We start from the raw sequence: 19,318 nt of genomic DNA on the forward strand, positions 1-19,318 counted from the left end.
AGGCTACCACATAACCGTCCATGCAATTCTGCACAAGGTCTGACTACTTCTTTAGTTATTACCATAAACTACTGGTTGCAACATCTCTATACACTGCGATATTTCACGTCTCATTACTCACCATGTGGCGACACTTTGTATGAGGAGCCTCAGGATTATCTCACCACCTATTGCCGCCTTTCTGTACTTAGTAGAAGTTTTATTTCACCTCTCACATTTTGCTGCTATTATTAAATGACAATATGCTAATAATAAGCAACGAGGTCGTCCTACCTGTGTCAGTATAATAACCCGGTGAAGCGTCTCGCTTCCTGCTTCAATTCCATAATTAAACCACGTGACACAACGAAGCCAAACAAGCCGCCATGTCAGCCGGCAGGGACGGCCATAAAGGACTTAAGGATGTGATAAAATGATCACCAGTAATCCCCACAATGGTGGAGCCTGCGCCACAGCAGAGGAGCCAGAATAATGCACAATTAGCAGTGTATCCTGACAGCACTAAGCGTCGCAGCGAGACCCCCATACAGGCGTCAGTGAACCCCCCCTCACAGCCAGCTACCTCCATCCATCCTGAGAACGGCGCACACCCCGGAGCCCACCAGAGACCCCGACAGCATCAAAATATCCGATTTATACCTATTAGGAGAAAAGCTGTCTGGTGCCAGCGGGCGCTCCACCAGCATAGCCGGACACACAGTGCCTGCAACAGGAGCATGTCAACAGCTGAAGCGTGCCATGAGGTTCCGCAGCAGCTGCAGCTGTTTAGTCAGGGACGGACCAGCATCGGGAGACTGGGCAGAGACTTGGGACTGGTTCTGGTTGGCACATTTCAGAGCAGCACTGTTTCATCCGTCAGAGGAGGTGAGGATAACCGCCCAGCGGCCGTGAGCCCCGACCCAGCGCGGCCGTGAGCCCCGACCCAGCGCGGCCGTGAGCCCCGACCCAGCGCGGCCGTGAGCCCCGACCCAGCGCGGCCGTGAGCCCCGACCCAGCGCGGCCGTGAGCCCCGACCCAGCGCGGCCGTGAGCCCCCGACCCAGTGCGGCCGTGAGCCCCCGACCCAGTGCGCCCGACCCAGCGCGGCCGTGAGCCCCCGACCCAGCGCGGCCGTGAGCCCCCGACCCAGCGCGGCCGTGAGCCCCCGACCCAGCGCGGCCGTGAGCCCCCGACCCAGCGCGGCCGTGAGCCCCCGACCCAGCGCGGCCGTGAGCCCCCGACCCAGCGCGGCCGTGAGCCCCCGACCCAGCGCGGCCGTGAGCCCCCGACCCAGCGCGGCCGTGAGCCCCCGACCCAGCGCGGCCGTGAGCCCCCGACCCAGCGCGGCCGTGAGCCCCCGACCCAGCGCGGCCGTGAGCCCCCGACCCAGCGCGGCCGTGAGCCCCCGACCCAGCGCGGCCGTGAGCCCCCGACCCAGCGCGGCCGTGAGCCCCCGACCCAGCGCGGCCGTGAGCCCCCGACCCAGCGCGGCCGTGAGCCCCCGACCCAGCGCGGCCGTGAGCCCCCGACCCAGCGCGGCCGTGAGCCTCCGACCCAGCGCGGCCGTGAGCCCCCGACCCAGCGCGGCCGTGAGCCCCCGACCCAGCGCGGCCGTGAGCCCCCGACCCAGCGCGGCCGTGAGCCCCCGACCCAGCGCGGCCGTGAGCCCCCGACCCAGCGCGGCCGTGAGCCCCCGACCCAGCGCGGCCGTGAGCCCCCGACCCAGCGCGGCCGTGAGCCCCCGACCCAGCGCGGCCGTGAGCCCCCGACCCAGCGCGGCCGTGAGCCCCCGACCCAGCGCGGCCGTGAGCCCCCGACCCAGCGCGGCCGTGAGCCCCCGACCCAGCGCGGCCGTGAGCCCCCGACCCAGCGCGGCCGTGAGCCCCCGACCCAGCGCGGCCGTGAGCCCCCGACCCAGCGCGGCCGTGAGCCCCCGACCCAGCGCGGCCGTGAGCCCCCGACCCAGCGCGACCGTGAGCCCCCGACCCAGCGCGGCCGTGAGCCCCCGACCCAGCGCGGCCGTGAGCCCCCGACCCCACATTGTGACGGGGAAAACTGAAATATTCACAGGAAATATGACAGCCTTCAGTATCAGAGCACCCACGGAGCACACAGGAGAGCCGCCTAGAACACATGGACAGCCACGTCAGCATTTTCGTTCTTTTAAATCCGTGTATTTGGCCGTAAAATCATTTTTTCTTGCTTAATAAGTTCAAAGAAACGTTCAAGAAGCCCCTGATTGTTCCGCAGCACCAGGCTCCACCGCTGCACGCACGTGTCCACTGCTCGGGGCCAGGAAAGGCCGGAAATATGGAAGAACCATGTCCTCACCCGACCTAAACCCTACTGACAACTTCTGGCCCTTTCTTGTGTCATGAAAAATAATGTAAAAAATTAAAAATGTTAATGTTTAAATATTTTTTACAATGTAAATTTTCTCCTTCAAGGTATAAAATATAAGTTTTGATATTTTCCACTTTTAAACACTAGGGGGAGCCGCTATTGTAACCCTGCAGTAGTGCTCGCTCGCATTACGGCTGTAGTAAAAGTGGGCGGAGTCTGCCCCATGTGACTGAAGTCTCCTCCCCTTCTGGGCGTCTGTACAAGGAGAAGGGAGGGGACACGTAGGCCATAAGGTGGTGACTGCGATGTGGGCGGCCGGCAGCACAGAACCTGTGAGCGGAAACTGAGCTGCACTCTGTACCACATAACAAGATTAGATACACAGCCTGTACCACACATAACAGCCGGATATGGTAACGTTCACATTTGCGTTATTGGGCGCAGCGTCGTCGACGCATACCGACGCATGCATCATGCACCCCTATCTTTAACATGGGGGGCACATGGACATGCGCCGGTATGCGTTGTAATGCGTTTTACGACGCATGCGTCATATTGACGCACAAGACAGGGCGCAGAGGACGCTACTTGTAGCATTTTCCCTGCGACGAAAGTCCTGATCCTTACTATCTTATGACAACGCATGCGTCGCAAAACGCTGCATTGTGTACATGCGTTGTTGGTTGCGTCGCCGACGCTGCGCCCAACAATGCAAATGTGAACGTAGCCTTAGATACACAGCCTGTATCACACATAACAGGATTAGATACACAGCCTGTATCTGACATAAAACGATTACCGTATATACTCGAGTATAAGCCGAGATTTTCAGCCCAAATTTTTGGGCTGAAAGTGCCCCCTCGGCTTATACTCGAGTCATGATCGGTGGTGGGGTCGGCGGGTGAGCACCGTCATATACTCACCTGCTTCCGGGGCTCCTGGCGCTCCCCCTGCACGTCCCACGGTCTCCGGGTGCAGCAGCCTCTTCCCCTGAGCGGTCACGTGGGACCGCTCATTAGAGAAATGAATAGGCTGCTCCACCCCCCATAGGGGCGGAGCCGCCTATTCATTTCTCTAATGAAGCGGTGCCGGTGACCGCTGATAGAGGAAGAGGCTGCGGCACCGAAGACAGGCAGGGGGAAGGAGCGGGACGCCGGGAGCAGGTAAGTATCGCATATTCACCTGTCCTGGTTCCACACGCCGGGCGTCGCGCCATCTTCCCGGCGTCTCTCTGCACTGACTGCAGGCAGAGGGCGCGATGACGCATATAGTGTGCGCGCCGCCCTCTGCCTGATCAGTCAGTGCGGAGAGACGCCGGGAAGATGGCGCCGAGGAGCTGCAAGAGAGGTGAGTATGTGTTTTTTTTTTTTTTATTGCAGCGGCAGCAGCAGCACATATTTATGTGGAGCATCTATGGGGCAATGGTGCAGAGCAGTATATGGCAGAGCTATGGGGCAACGGTGCAGAGTATTATATATATATATGGCAGAGCTATGGGGCAACGGTGCAGAGCATTATATATATGGCACAGCTATGGGGCAATGGTGCAGAGCACTATATGGCACAGCTATGGGGCAACAGTGCAGAGCACTATATGGCACAGCTATGGGGCAACGGTGCAGAGCACTATATGGCACAGCTATGGGGCAACGGTGCAGAGCACTATATGGCACAGCTATGGGGCAATGGTGCAGAGCACTATATGGCACAGCTATGGGGCAACGGTGCAGAGCACTATATGGGACAGCTATGGGGCAACGGTGCAGAGCACTATATGGCACAGCTATGGGGCAATGGTGCAGAGCACTATATGGCACAGCTATGGGGCAACAGTGCAGAGCACTATATGGCACAGCTATGGGGCAACAGTGCAGAGCACTATATGGCACAGCTATGGGGCAACGGTGCAGAGCACTATATGGCACAGCTATGGGGCAACAGTGCAGAGCACTATATGGCACAGCTATGGGGCAATGGTGCAGAGCACTATATGGCACAGCTATGGGGCAACGGTGCAGAGCACTATATGGCACAGCTATGGGGCAACGGTGCAGAGCACTATATGGCATAGCTATGGGGCAACGGTGCAGAGCACTATATGGCACAGCTATGGGGCAACAGTGCAGAGCACTATATGGCACAGCTATGGGGCAATGGTGCAGAGCACTATATGGCACAGCTATGGGGCAACGGTGCAGAGCACTATATGGCACAGCTATGGGGCAACGGTGCAGAGCACTATATGGCACAGCTATGGGGCAATGGTGCAGAGCACTATATGGCACAGCTATAGGGCAACAGTGCAGAGCACTATATGGCACAGCTATGGGGCAACAGTGCAGAGCACTATATGGCACAGCTATGGGGCAACGGTGCAGAGCACTATATGGCACAGCTATGGGGCAATGGTGCAGAGCACTATATGGCAGAGCTATGGGGCAATGGTGCAGAGCACTATATGGCAGAGCTATGGGGCAATGGTGCAGAGCACTATATGGCAGAGCTATGGGGCAATGGTGCAGAGCACTATATGGCAGAGCTATGGGGCAATGGTGCAGAGCACTATATGGCACAGCTATGGGGCAATGGTGCAGAGCACTATATGGCACAGCTATGGGGCAATGGTGCAGAGCACTATATGGCAGAGCTATGGGGCAATGGTGCAGAGCACTATATGGCAGAGCTATGGGGCAATGGTGCAGAGCACTATATGGCAGAGCTATGGGGCAATGGTGCAGAGCATTATATGGCACAGCTATGGGGCAATGGTGCAGAGCACTATATGGCACAGCTATGGGGCAATGATGCAGAGCACTATATGGCACAGCTATGGGGCAATGGTGCAGAGCACTATATGGCACAGCTATGGGGCAATGGTGCAGAGCACTATATGGCACAGCTATGGGGCAACGGTGCAGAGCACTATATGGCACAGCTATGGGGCAACGGTGCAGAGCACTATATGGCATAGCTATGGGGCAACGGTGCAGAGCACTATATGGCATAGCTATGGGGCAACGGTGCAGAGCACTATATGGCACAGCTATGGGGCAATGGTGCAGAGCACTATATGGCACAGCTATGGGGCAACGGTGCAGAGCACTATATGGCACAGCTATGGGGCAACGGTGCAGAGCACTATATGGCATAGCTATGGGGCAACGGTGCAGAGCACTATATGGCACAGCTATGGGGCAACGGTGCAGAGCACTATATGGCACAGCTATGGGGCAATGGTGCAGAGCACTATATGGCACAGCTATGGGGCAACGGTGCAGAGCACTATATGGCACAGCTATGGGGCAACGGTGCAGAGCACTATATGGCACAGCTATGGGGCAATGGTGCAGAGCACTATATGGCACAGCTATGGGGCAACGGTGCAGAGCACTATATGGCACAGCTATGGGGCAACGGTGCAGAGCACTATATGGCACAGCTATGGGGCAATGGTGCAGAGCACTATATGGCAGAGCTATGGGGCAATGGTGCAGAGCACTATATGGCAGAGCTATGGGGCAATGGTGCAGAGCACTATATGGCACAGCTATGGGGCAATGGTGCAGAGCACTATATGGCACAGCTATGGGGCAATGGTGCAGAGCACTATATGGCAGAGCTATGGGGCAATGGTGCAGAGCACTATATGGCAGAGCTATGGGGCAATGGTGCAGAGCACTATATGGCAGAGCTATGGGGCAATGGTGCAGAGCACTATATGGCAGAGCTATGGGGCAATGGTGCAGAGCATTATATGGCACAGCTATGGGGCAATGGTGCAGAGCACTATATGGCACAGCTATGGGGCAATGATGCAGAGCACTATATGGCACAGCTATGGGGCAATGGTGCAGAGCACTATATGGCACAGCTATGGGGCAATGGTGCAGAGCACTATATGGCACAGCTATGGGGCAACGGTGCAGAGCACTATATGGCACAGCTATGGGGCAACGGTGCAGAGCACTATATGGCACAGCTATGGGGCAACGGTGCAGAGCACTATATATATGGCACAGCTATGGGGCAACGGTGCAGAGCACTATATATGGCACAGCTATGGGGCAACGGTGCAGAGCACTATATATATGGCACAGCTATGGGGCAACGGTGCAGAGCACTATATATATGGCACAGCTATGGGGCAACGGTGCAGAGCACTATATGGCAGAGCTATGGGGCAACGGTGCAGAGCACTATATGGCACAGCTATGGGGCAATGGTGCAGAGCATATATATATATGGCACAGCTATCTATGGGGCAACGGTGCAGAGCATTGTATATATGGCACAGCTTTATGTGGAGTATCTATGGGGCAACGGTGCAGAGCATTGTATATATGGCACAGCTTTATGTGGAGCATCTATGGGGCCATAATGAATGGTATGGAGTATCTATTTCTAATTTTGAAATTCACCGGTACCTGCTGCATTTTCCACCCTAGGCTTATATTCGAGTCAATAAGTTTTCCCAGTTTTTTGTGGCAAAATTAGGGGGGTCGGCTTATACTCGGGTCGGCTTATACTCGAGTATATACGGTAGATACACGTCTCAGCAGACTGACTGCATTATGGCTGCATCACACACGATGGGCTTAGCTACACAGCTGCATCACACACAATAGGCTTAGATACGTGGCTGCATTACACACAATAGGCTTAGCTACACAGCTGCATCACACACAATAGGCTTAGATACGTGGCTCTGCTCAGTCAGTGTGAAGCCTCATGAGAGGTGTGGGACGTGTGGGTGAGTCTTTACACTGAGCAGAGCCGATCCCAGCACAGCACAGCAATGATTACAGCCCTGTGCTCCTATACTGCGGTGACAGCGGCGGTGAGCGCAGGTCAGCAGCCGGGGATTGTACTACTAATCCCAGAGCAGCGTGCGGCGGTGACTTCTTTGAGGGCCAGAACAGTTCAGTATCCTGGGATTAGTAGTACAATGTCAGCATGCTGGCCTGCACTCACTGCTCGTCGCCCTGATGCTCTGCTCAGCACCGCTGCCCAGCCCTCCTGCCACCACTCGCAGCTCTATACTGAGCGCTGACACGGGGAAGTTGTAGCTCAGAGCAGCGCTCTAGACTACACCAATATGGCGCCTGGCTCCCCCCACAGCTGCGGACTGGACAGGGAGCGAGCGCAGCACAGTACAGGAGGTCAATCACTGACCGCAGGCTCCTATGTACGGGGGCTGCCGAACTCTGACACCTACACTCCCTGAGACAGCCGAAACAATACATGTTATATTGTTTATAAAATAACTGATTATATAATAAAAAATCACAAAAGGGAGATCGGCTTCTGGGCAGGAGAGCGGGCCCCGGGCAGGAGAGCGGGCTCTGGGCAGGAGAGCGGGCTCCGGGCAGGAGAGCGGGCCCCGGGCAGGAGAGCGGGCTCTGGGCAGGAGAGCGGGCCCCGGGCAGTGTCTGGGCGCCCATTAAGGGGAAAGGTCAGAAATGTATTTTGTACAATCAGCTGTTCCTTCTTATTCTCATGTAACAGATGGAAAGAAACAACAGAGGGGAAAACGTTACATTTCTCATTTAGTTACATAATAATTGTGCACAGAAAAACATTAAAAAAAGAGATAACCTGAGACTCCGACATATTCAAGGCTCAGAATTATTAACCCTCTGACCTGATGACAGCGCTGGAGATGCCGAACAATTCTGTACACACTATATGCAGCGCGCACACTATATGCAGCGCGCACTATATGCAGCGCGCACACTATATGCAGCGCGCACACTAGAATACAGAGCGCACACTAGAATACAGAGCGCACACTAGAATACAGAGCGCACACTAGAATACAGAGCGCACACTAGAATACAGAGCGCACACTAGAATACAGAGCGCACACTAGAATACAGAGCGCACACTAGAATACAGAGCGCACACTATATACAGAGCGCACACTAGAATACAGAGCGCACACTAGAATACAGAGCGCACACTAGAATACAGAGCGCACACTAGAATACAGAGCGCACACTAGAATACAGAGCGCACACTATATACAGAGCGCACACTAGAATACAGAGCGCACACTAGAATACAGAGCGCACACTAGAATACAGAGCGCACACTAGAATACAGAGCGCACACTAGAATACAGAGCGCACACTATAATACAGAGCGCACACTATAATACAGAGCGCACACTAGAATACAGAGCGCACACTATATACAGAGCGCACACTATATACAGAGCGCACACTATATACAGAGCGCACACTATATACAGAGCGCACACTATATACAGAGCGCACACTATATACAGAGCGCACACTATATACAGAGCGCACACTATATACAGAGCGCACACTATATACAGAGCGCACACTATATACAGAGCGCACACTATATACAGAGCGCACACTATATACAGAGCGCACACTATATACAGAGCGCACACTATATACAGAGCGCACACTATATACAGAGCGCACACTATATACAGAGCGCACACTATATACAGAGCGCACACTATATACAGAGCGCACACTATATACAGAGCGCACACTATATACAGAGCGCACACTATATACAGAGCGCACACTATATACAGAGCGCACACTATATACAGAGCGCACACTATATACAGAGCGCACACTATATACAGAGCGCACACTATATACAGAGCGCACACTATATACAGAGCGCACACTATATACAGAGCGCACACTATATACAGAGCGCACACTATATACAGAGCGCACACTATATACAGAGCGCACACTATATACAGAGCGCACACTATATACAGAGCGCACACTATATACAGAGCGCACACTATATACAGAGCGCACACTATATACAGAGCGCACACTATATACAGAGCGCACACTATATACAGAGCGCACACTATATACAGAGCGCACACTATATACAGAGCGCACACTATATACAGAGCGCACACTATATACAGAGCGCACACTATATACAGAGCGCACACTATATACAGAGCGCACACTATATACAGAGCGCACACTATATACAGAGCGCACACTATATACAGAGCGCACACTATATACAGAGCGCACACTATATACAGAGCGCACACTATATACAGAGCACACACTGTACAGTCACCATATATTCAATATGTCACACACTGTATATACTACATAGAATCATAGAATGTTGGAGCTGGAAAGGACCTCCTGGGTCCTCGTGTCCAACCCCCCCTGCTCAATGCAGGATTCACTAAACCATCTCAGACAGATGTCTGTCCAGCCTCTGTTTGAAGACTTCCATTGAAGGTGCACTCACCACCTCTAGTGGTAGCCTGTTCCACTCATTGATCACCGTCACTGTCAAAACGTTTACTCTAATATCCAATCTGTATTTTCTCCCTTTCCGTTTCATTCCATTGCTTCTAGTCTTTCCATGTGCAGATGAGAATAATGATGATCCCTCTACAATGTGACAGCCCTTCAGATATTTGTAGACAGCTCTTAAGTCTCCTATTAGGGTATGTTCCCACAGTCGGTAATCGCTGCAGGTTGGACGCTGCATACATCCGCAGCGTCCAGATGTTACAGCAGAGTGGATGGAATTTATTCAAGAAATCCCATGTCCACTATGCGTGCACGGACGCCCGCGGCTTCCCTGCGCAGACGGACATACAGTGTGTCTATCCAGACCGCAATATACTGCTCAGTCTCCGCAATATAAATATCACACAGAAAAGGCCCTAAATGAAAAAATACCATTAAAAATATGACTTTTATTAAATAATGCCTTAAAATATGTCTCTTAACCAGTGCTCTATACAAAACCGTCACCATAAAACACACATGCTACAGGAAAGGCAAAGGTAGTGCCTAATCCTATGCTGCACTATATACCATGCACCCTACCTACCAGCGGAGGTTGGCACCCTATACCTGCGCAAGTGGCGCCCCCGCTAACCGTCATCAGTCCCTCCTATCTCTAGATGGCACGTTAATGGCGCCCCCGCTCCTCGACGGCTGTCCCCACACAAACACTATTCTGATGGATGTGAGGGCTTCTCGTGCTGTAAGGGGCTTTAGTGTTTGTGTGGGGACAGCCGTCGAGGAGCGGGGGCACCATTAACGTGTCATCTAGAGATAGGAGGGACGGACGATGGTGAGCGGGGGCGCCACTTGCGCAGGTATAGGGTGCCAACCTGGTAGGTAGGGTGCATGGTATATAGTGCAGCATAGGATTAGGCACTACCTTTGCCTTTCCTGTAGCATGTGTGTTTTATGGTGATGGTTTTGTATAGAGCACTGGTTAAGAGACATATTTTAAGGCATTATTTAATAAAATAAATATTTTTAATGGTATTTTTTCATTTAGAGCCTTTTCTGTGAGCTTTTTTGTTAATTAGGACCCTATAAGGTATATACATTTCTCTGTGAATAATATAAATATCACCCGTCCAATGTATTGGTCTGCGTCATGTGCAGTCTGTGAACTATTAATACACCCAAGTCATTTTCACACGTGCTGTTGCTTAGTTCTATTGCTCCCATTCTGTAGATGTAATTTTTGTTTTTCTTGCCCAGATGTAGAATCCTGTATTTCTCCCTTTTAAATACCATTCTATTAGTCGCTGCCCATTCTTCAAGCTTATCTAGATCCTTCTGAATCCTTTGTCTTCCCTAGTGTCAGCTATCTCTCCTAGCTTTGTGTCTTCTGCTAATTGGATTCATTTTCCTTCAGTTCCTTGATCTAGATCATTTATAAAAATGTTGAACAACACTGGGACCAGGACAGAGCCTTGTGGTACCCCACCTGAGACACTCTTCCAATTGGATGTGCAGCCGTTTATTACCATTCGTTGAGTACACTCAGTGAACCAGTTATGAATCCACATAACCGTAGCCTTGTCCATTCCATACTTAGTCATTTTTTCAATAAGGATAGTATGAGATACTTTATCAAATGCTTTGCTGAAGTCGAGATATACTATATCTACAGCATTTCCCTGATCCACACAGTCAGTGATTCCATCATAGAAGGAAATTAGATTAGTCTGGCATGACTTGTTTGCTACAAACCCATGTACAGTATACCACACATTGCATATAGCACACAGTCACGTAAACACTATAAATATAGGATATGCACAATATATACACTCAGTATCATTCACTATAAACACAACACACTATACATGGAGTATCACTGCATCGATACACATTACATAGTAAATATACAGCATGCACAGTGCACACTGTATACACAGTATATCACACTACACATACACTGTCAATTTCACCTTTAGCCTAGCCTTTCCCGCTCTGGCCTAGTCACAACCATTAACTCTTGCTTTCCCTACTGTTAAACAACATACATTATTAACTCCAATAACACATAGCACATGCCTCATTAAACTTGACAACAAATTTTCCATTTGATAATCACAGTGTGAACGCTGCTGACTGGCATTATCAATTCCTTGCATATCTTTCTGTATCGCTTTCTTGTTTTGTACAGTTCATCTACCTTTTCCCATAGATCCATTGACAATTCTTTTGCTTTCCCCATGACTCACAATCCAGAAATGTCAGTGGCTGGATGAAAGATGCAAGAGTCTGTCTGGATCCCAGAAACTCCATCAGCTTTTATGCACATACCCCGATTACAAGCAAACAAGTCACAGGTGAGGATGTTACCGTTAGTAGCCATTCACACACATTTGTGTCACCTTCTGTGCATGTTATCAGGACAAAATCACCAGGGGATGTGAACTTTTGATCAGGGTCATTTGGATGTTTTGGGTTGTCATTATGGTTTAGAAAGAGAAAACACAGTAGTGTGACAATAAATGGCTTCACCCAACCACTAACCATGAGTGGAGGAAAAGTTTTGGTGTCATCATTCATATTCTCTGAAAAAAGACCAAGAAAGGAAATATTCTGTCGGGGTATGTAAAAGTGTGCACAACTGTGCACTGTACATTTTGTCACATACTGTTTATATCACACCCAGCATGAGACGCAGTATTATGTACACAGTACACACTATGTATCTCACACACTGCATATACTCAGTACACACTATATATATCACAGCGACAGGCCGAAAACATCACTGCCCTAGAGGAGATCTGCATGGAGGAATGGGCCAACATACCAACAACAGTGTGTGGCAAGCTTGTGAAGACTTACAGAAAACGTCTGACCTCTGTCATTACCAACAGGAAATATAACAAAATACTGAGATGAACTTTTGTTAATGACCAAATACTTATTTTCCACCATAATTTGCTAAATAAATCTTCCAAATCAGACAAGGTGATTTTCTGGATTTGTTTTCTCATTTTGACTCTCAGGCCATGTGCACAGGTTCAGTATTTTTCGTGTTTTTTCGCTATAAAAACGTGATAAAAACGCGAAAAAAACCGCTTACATATGCCTCCTATTATTTACAGTGTATTCCGCATTTCTTGTGCAAATGTTGCATTTTTTCCGCGAAAAAAATCGCATTGCGGAAAAAAAAGCAACATGTTCATTAAATTTGCTGAATTGCGGGGATTCCGCACACCTAGGAGTGCACTGATCTGCTTACTTCCCGCACGGGGCTGTGCACACCATGCGGGAAGTAAGCAGATTATGTGCGGTTGGTACCCAGGGTGGAGGAGAGGAGACTCTCCTCCATGGACTGGGCACCATATAATTGCTAAAAAAAAAAAAAGAATTAAAATAAAAAATAGTGATATACTCACCTTCGATAGCCCCGGAGTCTTCCCGCCTCTCAGCGGTGCACGCTGCCGCTTCCGTTCCTATAGATGCTCTGTGTGAAGGACCTGCGATGACGTCGCGGTCTTGTGATTGGTCGCGTGACCGCTCATGTGACCGCGACGTCATCGAAGGTCCTGCACACACACACCATCTATAGGAACAGACGCCGCTGAGGAAATCGGCTGTCTGCAGGTGAGTATAACCATTTTTTTTAAACATTCTATCTTTTACTATTGATGCTGCATAGGCTGCATCTATAGTAAAAAGTTGGTCACATTTGTCAAACACTATGTTTGACAAGTGTGACCAAACTGTCAGTCAGTTTTCCAAGCGATGCTACAGATTGCTTGGAAAACTAGCATTCTGCAAGCTAATTTCGCTTGCAAAATGCTAAAAAAAAACGAGAAAAAAACGGGAAAAAAATGCAAAAAAAAATGCGGATTTCTTGCAGAAAATTTCCGATTTTCTTCAGGAAATTTCTGCAAGAACTCCTGACGTGTGCACATACCCTAATAGTTGTGGTCTACCTATGATGTCAATTGCAGGCCTCTCTCATCTTTATCAGTGGGAGAACTTGCACTATTGGTGGCGGACTAAATACCTCACACACTGTATATACAATGTACACTCACTATAACACACTGTATATACACAGTACACTATATACCCGAGCCTTACACTATGGCTGGTCCGAATAACTAAAGCAATTGTTACCATCCACCTCTTGTGTCTCCCCTTTTCCTCATAGATTGTAAGCTTGCGAGCAGCAGGGCCCTCATTCCTCCTGGTATCTGTTTTGAACTGTGATTTCTGTTATGCTGTAATGTCTATTGTCTGTACAAGTCCCCTCTATAAGTTGTAAAGCGCTGCGGAATATGTTGGCGCTATATAAATAAAAATTATTATTATATTACACACTGTATATCACATATGACACGCAGTGTATACACAGTATCACACACACGCACGATATATATCACACCCAGTATGTATACAGACACACAGTATATGACACCCAGTATGACACGCAGTATATACACAGCACACACACTGTATACATATCACACACATATATATCACACACACTGTACACATATCACACACTGTATATAAATCACACACACTGTATACATAGCAAACACACTGTATACATATATCACACACGTACCGTATATACTCGAGTATAAGCCGAGATTTTCAGCCCACTTTTTTGGGCTGAAAATGACCCTCTCGGCTTATACTCGAGTCAGTGTCTGCGGGGGGGTCGGCGGGGGAGGGGGAGCGGCGCGGTGACATACTCACCTGCTCCTAGCGCGGTCCCTGCATGTCCGATGGTCTCCGGGAGCCGGCGGTATCTTCCTGTGTAGAGCGGTCACGTGGTACCGCTCATTACTATTAATGAGCGGTACGTGACCACTGAACACAGGAAGATGCCGCCGGCTCCCGGAGACCATCTGACAGTGAGACACTGCCAGGGACCGCGCCGGGAGCGGGTGAGTATATCGGGGGAGGGGGAGCATTGCGCGATAGTCACCTGTCCACCGTTCCATCGCTGCGCGCTGCTCTGTCTTCCGTCCTCTGGCTGTGACTGTACAGGTCAGAGGGCGCGATGACGCGATTAGTGTGCGTGCCGCCCTCTGCCTGAACAGTCAGTGCGGAGGATGGAAGACAGAGCAGCACGCAGCGATGGAACGTGGAAGGTGACTATCGCAAATGCCGGGGTCGGAGCGAAGAGAGGTGAGTATGTGATTTTTTTTATTTTAATCGCAGCAACAGCATATGGGGAATAATGTGTGGAGCATCGTATGGGGCCATATATGAGGAGCATGTCATGGGGCCATATATGAGGAGCATGTCATGGGGCCATATATGTGGAGCATGTCATGGGGCCATATATGAGGAGCATCGTATGGGGCCATATATGAGGAGCATTGTATGGGGCCATATATGAGGAGCATCTCATGGGGCCATATATGAGGAGCATGTCATGGGGCCATATATGTGGAGCATGTCATGGGGCCATATATGTGGAGCATCGTATGGGGTCATATATGTGGAGCATCTCATGGGGCCATATATGAGGAGTATGTCATGGGGCCATATATGAGGAGCATGTCATGGGGCCATATATGAGGAGCATGTCATGGGGCCATATATGTGGAGCATGTCATGGGGCCATATATGAGGAGCATGTCATGGGGCCATATATGAGGAGCATGTCATGGGGCCATATATGAGCATGTCATGGGGCCATATATGTGGAGCATCTCATGGGGCCATATATGAGGAGCATGTCATGGGGCCATATATGAGGAGCATGTCATGGGGCCATATATGAGGAGCATGTCATGGGGCCATATATGAGGAGCATGTCATGGGGCCCCATATATGTGGAGCATGTCATGGGGCCCCATATATGTGGAGCATGTCATGGGGCCATATATGAGGAGCATGTCATGGGGCCCCATATATGTGGAGCATGTCATGGGGCCATATATGTGGAGCATGTCATGGGGCCATATATGTGGAGCATGTCATGGGGCCATATATGTGGAGCATCTCATGGGGCCATATATGTGGAGCATCTCATGGGGCCATATATGTGGAGCATCTCATGGGGCCATATATGAGGAGCATGTCATGGGGCCATATATGAGGAGCATGTCATGGGGCCATATATGAGGAGCATGTCATGGGGCCATATATGAGGAGCATGTCATGGGGCCATATATGAGGAGCATGTCATGGGGCCATATATGTGGAGCATCTCATGGGGCCATATATGAGGAGCATGTCATGGGGCCATATATGAGGAGCATGTCATGGGGCCATATATGTGGAGCATCTCATGGGGCCATATATGTGGAGCATCTCATGGGGCCATATATGAGGAGCATCTCGTGGGGCCATATATGAGGAGCATGTCATGGGGCCATATATGAGGAGCATGTCATGGGGCCATATATGAGGAGCATGTCATGGGGCCATATATGAGGAGCATGTCATGGGGCCATATATGTGGAGCATCTCATGGGGCCATATATGTGGAGCATCTCATGGGGCCATATATGTGGAGCATCTCATGGGGCCATATATGAGGAGCATGTCATGGGGCCATATATGTGGAGCATCTCATGGGGCCATATATGAGGAGCATCTCGTGGGGCCATATATGAGGAGCATGTCATGGGGCCATATATGAGGAGCATGTCATGGGGGGGGGGGGGGAAGAGAGAGAGAGAGAAAAAAATATATATTCCTTCATTGGGTTTCGTGTTTCGGCCGAAACCCGACTTTTCACGGTGGTCGGCCGATTTCACTCGACTCGACTTTTAAGACAGTCGGGTTTCACAAAACCCGACTCGACCCTAAAAAACTAAAGGGCGCTCAACCCTAGTCATGGGGCCATATATGAGGAGCATCTCATGGGGCCATATATGAAAAGCATCTTATGGGGCCCTAATGTGTGGAGCATGTCATGGGGCCACAATGTATGGAGCGTCTTATGGGGCCATTATTAACCTTTGTGCAGCATTGTATGGGGCATATTTTAATATGGAGCATCTTATGGGGCCCATCATGAACAGTATGGAGCATTATATGGGGCTCCTGATTCAATATGGATATTCAAAGACACGTAACCTACTGATGTCTCAAGTAATTTTACTTTTATTGATATCTATTTTTATTTTTGACGTTAACCGGTAGCTGCTGCATTTCCCACCCTAGGCTTATACTCGAGTCAATAAGTGTTCCCAGTTTTTTGTGGCAAAATTAGGGGGGGTCGGCTTATACTCGGGTCGGCTTATACGGTGTATATATATCACGCACACTGTATATATAGATCACACACACACTGTATATATATCACACACACACTGTATATATATCACACACACACTGTATATATAGATCACACACACACTGTATATAGATCACACACACACTGTATATATATCACACACACACTGTATATATATCACACACACACTGTATATATATATATCACACACACACACACTGTATATATATATCACACACACTGTATATATATATCACACACACACTGTATATATATATATATATATATAGATCACACACACTGTATATAGATCACACACACACTGTATATAGATCACACACACTGTATATATATATATATAGATCACACACACACTGTATATATAGATCACACACACACTGTATATAGATCACACACACACTGTATATAGATCACACACACACTGTATATAGATCACACACACACTGTATATATATATATATCACACACACACACACTGTATATAGATCACACACACTGTATATATAGATCACACACACACTGTATATATATCACACACACTGTATATATATCACACACACTGTATATATATCACACACACACTGTATATATATATATATATATCACACACACACACACACTGTATATAGATCACACACACTGTATATATAGATCACACACACACTGTATATATATCACACACACTGTATATATATCACACACACTGTATATATATCACACACACACACTGTATATAGATCACACACACACTGTATATAGATCACACACACACTGTATATAGATCACACACACTGTATATATAGATCACACACACACTGTATATATATCACACACACACTGTATATATATATATATATCACACACACTGTATATATATATATATAGATCACACACACACTGTATATATAGATCACACACACACTGTATATAGATCACACACACACTGTATATAGATCACACACACACTGTATATAGATCACACACACACTGTATATATATATATATCACACACACACACACACACTGTATATAGATCACACACACTGTATATATAGATCACACACACACTGTATATATATCACACACACTGTATATATATCACACACACTGTATATATATCACACACACACTGTATATATATATATATATATCACACACACACACACACTGTATATAGATCACACACACTGTATATATAGATCACACACACACTGTATATATATCACACACACTGTATATATATCACACACACTGTATATATATCACACACACACACTGTATATAGATCACACACACACTGTATATAGATCACACACACACTGTATATAGATCACACACACTGTATATATAGATCACACACACACTGTATATATATCACACACACACTGTATATATATATATATATCACACACACACACACTGTATATATATCACACACACTGTATATATATATATATATATATATCACACACACTGTATATATATCACACACACAGTATATATATATATCACACACACACACACTGTATATAGATCACACACACTGTATATATATACACATCACACACCCGGTCTATGTGCCCCCCCAGTAGGCCCGTGTCCCGGCCGAGCCCCCCGGCCCTGCTGTCCGCTCTCACCTGAACCTCCCCCCGCAGTGCTGGCACTGCTCTCCGGTCCAGCCGGGCTCACACTGGCACTGGCCGCTGCCGGGCTGGCACACGCCGTTCACACAGGGCTTGTCGCACTCCTTGGCCCCCAGCACCGGGCACACGGACAGCTGGAGCAGGACGAGCAGCAGCGCCGCAGTCCGCATGTCTCTCCCGGGCCGGCGCGCTCACTCCGGGGCTCTCTCCTCCGCTCACTCCGATGTCGTCACCGGGCTGCCAGGCCTGACCCGGGGGCGGGGCTCACCGCGGTCACGTGTGCCCTGCGCTCCATTCTAGAAGCGACCACTCAGACGGCCGGACGGGGGAGCGTCAGTGTCTCCTCAGCGCTCCTCAGTGGTCTGCGCTGCGCCGTCTCCATGGAGACCCTGAGAGCTTCCTCCACTGTCAGGTCATTCACATAGGACATGTGTACATGACAGGACTATCCCCAACCGGAGGAGCCGCCCTCCTCATAGGCCCTGCTGCACCCGGAGCAGAGTGCTCAGCTATAGGAGGACAGGCTGTACAGTCATCATCTATGGGAGGACAGACTGTATAGTCATCATCTATGGGAGGACAGGCTGTATAGTCATCATCTATGGGAGGATAGGCTGTATAGTAATCATCTATGGGAGGATAGGCTGTATAGTCATCATCTATGGGAGGATAGGCTGTATAGTAATCATCTATAGGAGGATAGGCTGTATGGTAATCATCTATGGGAGAAAAGGCTGTATAGTAATCATCTATGGGAGGACAGACTGTATAGTAATCATCTATGGGAGTACAGACTGTATAGTCATCATC

At 49.2% G+C, this 19,318-nt stretch overlaps 1 protein-coding gene across 1 annotated transcript in view; it reads right to left on the reverse strand.

Moving 5' to 3' along the window:
• ATRN (attractin) overlaps positions 1-18,796 on the reverse strand; it is a 146,817-nt gene extending 128,021 nt beyond the window's left edge. The window contains exon 1 of the mRNA XM_077280306.1: positions 18,503-18,796. Within this exon, the coding sequence (XP_077136421.1) occupies positions 18,503-18,678 (176 nt within the window). The 5' untranslated portion in view covers positions 18,679-18,796. The remainder of the gene's footprint in view (positions 1-18,502) is intronic.
• Between the last annotated feature and the right edge of the window lie 522 nt (positions 18,797-19,318).

Source organism: Ranitomeya variabilis, chromosome 1 (genome assembly GCF_051348905.1).
Source record: "Ranitomeya variabilis isolate aRanVar5 chromosome 1, aRanVar5.hap1, whole genome shotgun sequence".
In the NCBI taxonomy this organism is placed as follows: domain Eukaryota; kingdom Metazoa; phylum Chordata; class Amphibia; order Anura; family Dendrobatidae; genus Ranitomeya; species Ranitomeya variabilis.